Source organism: Lactuca sativa, chromosome 6 (genome assembly GCF_002870075.4).
Source record: "Lactuca sativa cultivar Salinas chromosome 6, Lsat_Salinas_v11, whole genome shotgun sequence".
NCBI lineage: Eukaryota > Viridiplantae > Streptophyta > Magnoliopsida > Asterales > Asteraceae > Lactuca > Lactuca sativa.
The window spans coordinates 42,588,622-42,590,596 of record NC_056628.2 but is presented as its reverse complement, the minus strand read 5'-3'; the positions used below and the strand labels follow the sequence as shown (position 1 = coordinate 42,590,596).

At 36.1% G+C, this 1,975-nt stretch overlaps 1 protein-coding gene across 1 annotated transcript; it reads left to right on the top strand.

Moving 5' to 3' along the window:
• The first annotated feature begins 225 nt into the window (after positions 1-225).
• LOC111893063 (cell number regulator 8) lies at positions 226-1,717 on the top strand. Its single transcript, XM_023889140.3, has 3 exons — positions 226-727; positions 1,034-1,236; positions 1,316-1,717. Exons 1-3 carry the CDS (start codon positions 370-372, stop codon positions 1,550-1,552), a joined length of 798 nt encoding a protein of 265 aa, XP_023744908.1. The 5' UTR covers positions 226-369; the 3' UTR covers positions 1,553-1,717.
• The last annotated feature ends 258 nt before the right edge of the window (positions 1,718-1,975 follow it).

The window sequence follows — 1,975 nt, the reverse complement described above, 5'->3', positions numbered from 1 at the left end:
CGTTATTGGCGAGATTTAAGGAAATAAAAACTGATAATAAAATTAGAGGGTATAAAAGTAATTTAACTTTGGATGAAGAATGCAATAAAATGACACGTAATTTAAAAAAAGTATTTTATTAAATAGGTTATTAAATTATGAAGTATGGAGATATGATATGATAGCTTTATTTTAAAAAACAAAAGATAAGAATTGAAGAGTGAAAATGTCAAGATATAGGATTTTTGTAATAACAAATATAATATTAAGCGTGTACAATTATCTTGATACGTTCGTATAACCCGAAAACGTCGGAAAAGTACTCAAAACCTTCACGCCTGTTCATCGTCAGATCTCTCCTAAAATTTTCCATTTGCAGGATTCGCTATCATGGCCAATTACGAGGAATCAAGCCCTCTTTTAGCAAATCAATCTCTTCATCTAGACGCCAACAACGATCCACAATCAAACGTAACCATCAACGACGAAAATAACAAGAAATCCACCACCAAAACCCCGATCCCCAATTCACAGAAAGCTGCTGTGGCGGCGGACACGAAGCAGTCTTCACCTCCGGTAGCATCAGGGTTTCATCATGCTGTTTACGGCTGGACTGCTGACGGATTGCCATTGACTAATGGCGGTGCTAATGTGATGGGAGAGCCGATGCCTAGGGCTCAATGGGACTCGGGTCTATTTGCGTGTCTAGGTCGTAACGATGAGTTCTGTAGCAGCGATCTTGAAGTCTGTGAGTTTCTCTTTCCCTTTCTTATCATTTCTCTGAAAAACGAATCGATTTCTTCTCGTGATGTGGATTCCTAATTATTGAGAATTAGGGTTTCTATTATTCGATCATCTGGATTTCGAATTAGCTTGAAGCAGTTGTATGAGTCTAACTGTGAATCAAAGAACATGAAACCTATATCATTTCTGAGCATATTTCTAACTAAATAAGCAATTTCAGCTTCCAGATTCTACATTTCTACATCTTTTTCTTGTCAAATTAGGGATTCCACATCTCCAAAATCATAATACTTATGAAATTGAACAACAGGTCTTCTTGGGAGTGTGGCCCCTTGTGTGATTTACGGAAGCAACGTTGAAAGACTTGGATCTACTCCTGGAACTTTCGCAAATCATTGCTTACCTTACACTGGCTTATACCTAATTGGGAACTCCTTTTTCGGATGGAATTGCATGGCCCCATGGTTCTCATATCCCACTCGCACAACAATCCGTAGAAAGTTCAACCTTCAGGCAACTCTCATCTCTCAAAAATCTTGTCTTTAGCTAACATCTTCTACAAAATCCCATGAAATTAACGATTTTTTTACAGGGTAATTGGGAATCAATGAGCAAATCATGTGGTGGATGTTGTGATGTGGATGAAGAACAACTAGAACAAGCAGAAATAGCTTGTGATTTTGCAACTCATGTTTGTTGTCATCCTTGTGCTCTTTGTCAAGAAGGGCGTGAGATTCGTCGTAGGGTTCCTCATCCTGGATTTGGGGCTCAACCGATGCTGGTTATGATCCCTCCTAGGGAGCAGACCATGGGTAGGCATGGAGCTTGAAAAGTGAATGAGAATGGAATTCAAGATTTGTTTCTTTAAATGTGTTTCTTGAAAAGATATTATATACTTATAGTAATATGTGTGTAAATAAATCACAAGGTGATTGATGTTTGTTTAAATGAATCAAGTAATGTTGGGTTTAATAAAGTTCAAATTTTAGTCCTCTACGCTTCTTCTTGTTGATCAGTCGGTTCTTACCTAGATCCTAATAGACTGTTGCATACATGATTTACTTCTATAGTGTATATAAAACAATAGATGGAATTCAAGATTTGTTATTTTAAATGTGTTTTAGAAAAGATATTACATACTTATAGTAATATGTGTGTAAATAAATCAAATGCAGTTTGATATTTGTGTTTATAAGTTGATAAGTCTTTTTTAGTGTTTAATAAATTGTGTTTATATATGTAACGATGAAGA

Bases quoted from the DNA above. Each gene is read 5' to 3' on its own strand.
- LOC111893063 (XM_023889140.3), top strand. From the start codon at position 370: ATGGCCAATTACGAGGAATCAAGCCCTCTTTTAGCAAATCAATCTCTT. The intron at 728-1,033 runs GTGAGTTTCTCT...ATTGAACAACAG, and splicing joins TAGCAGCGATCTTGAAGTCT to GTCTTCTTGGGAGTGTGGCC. The intron at 1,237-1,315 runs GCAACTCTCATC...ATTTTTTTACAG, and splicing joins GTAGAAAGTTCAACCTTCAG to GGTAATTGGGAATCAATGAG.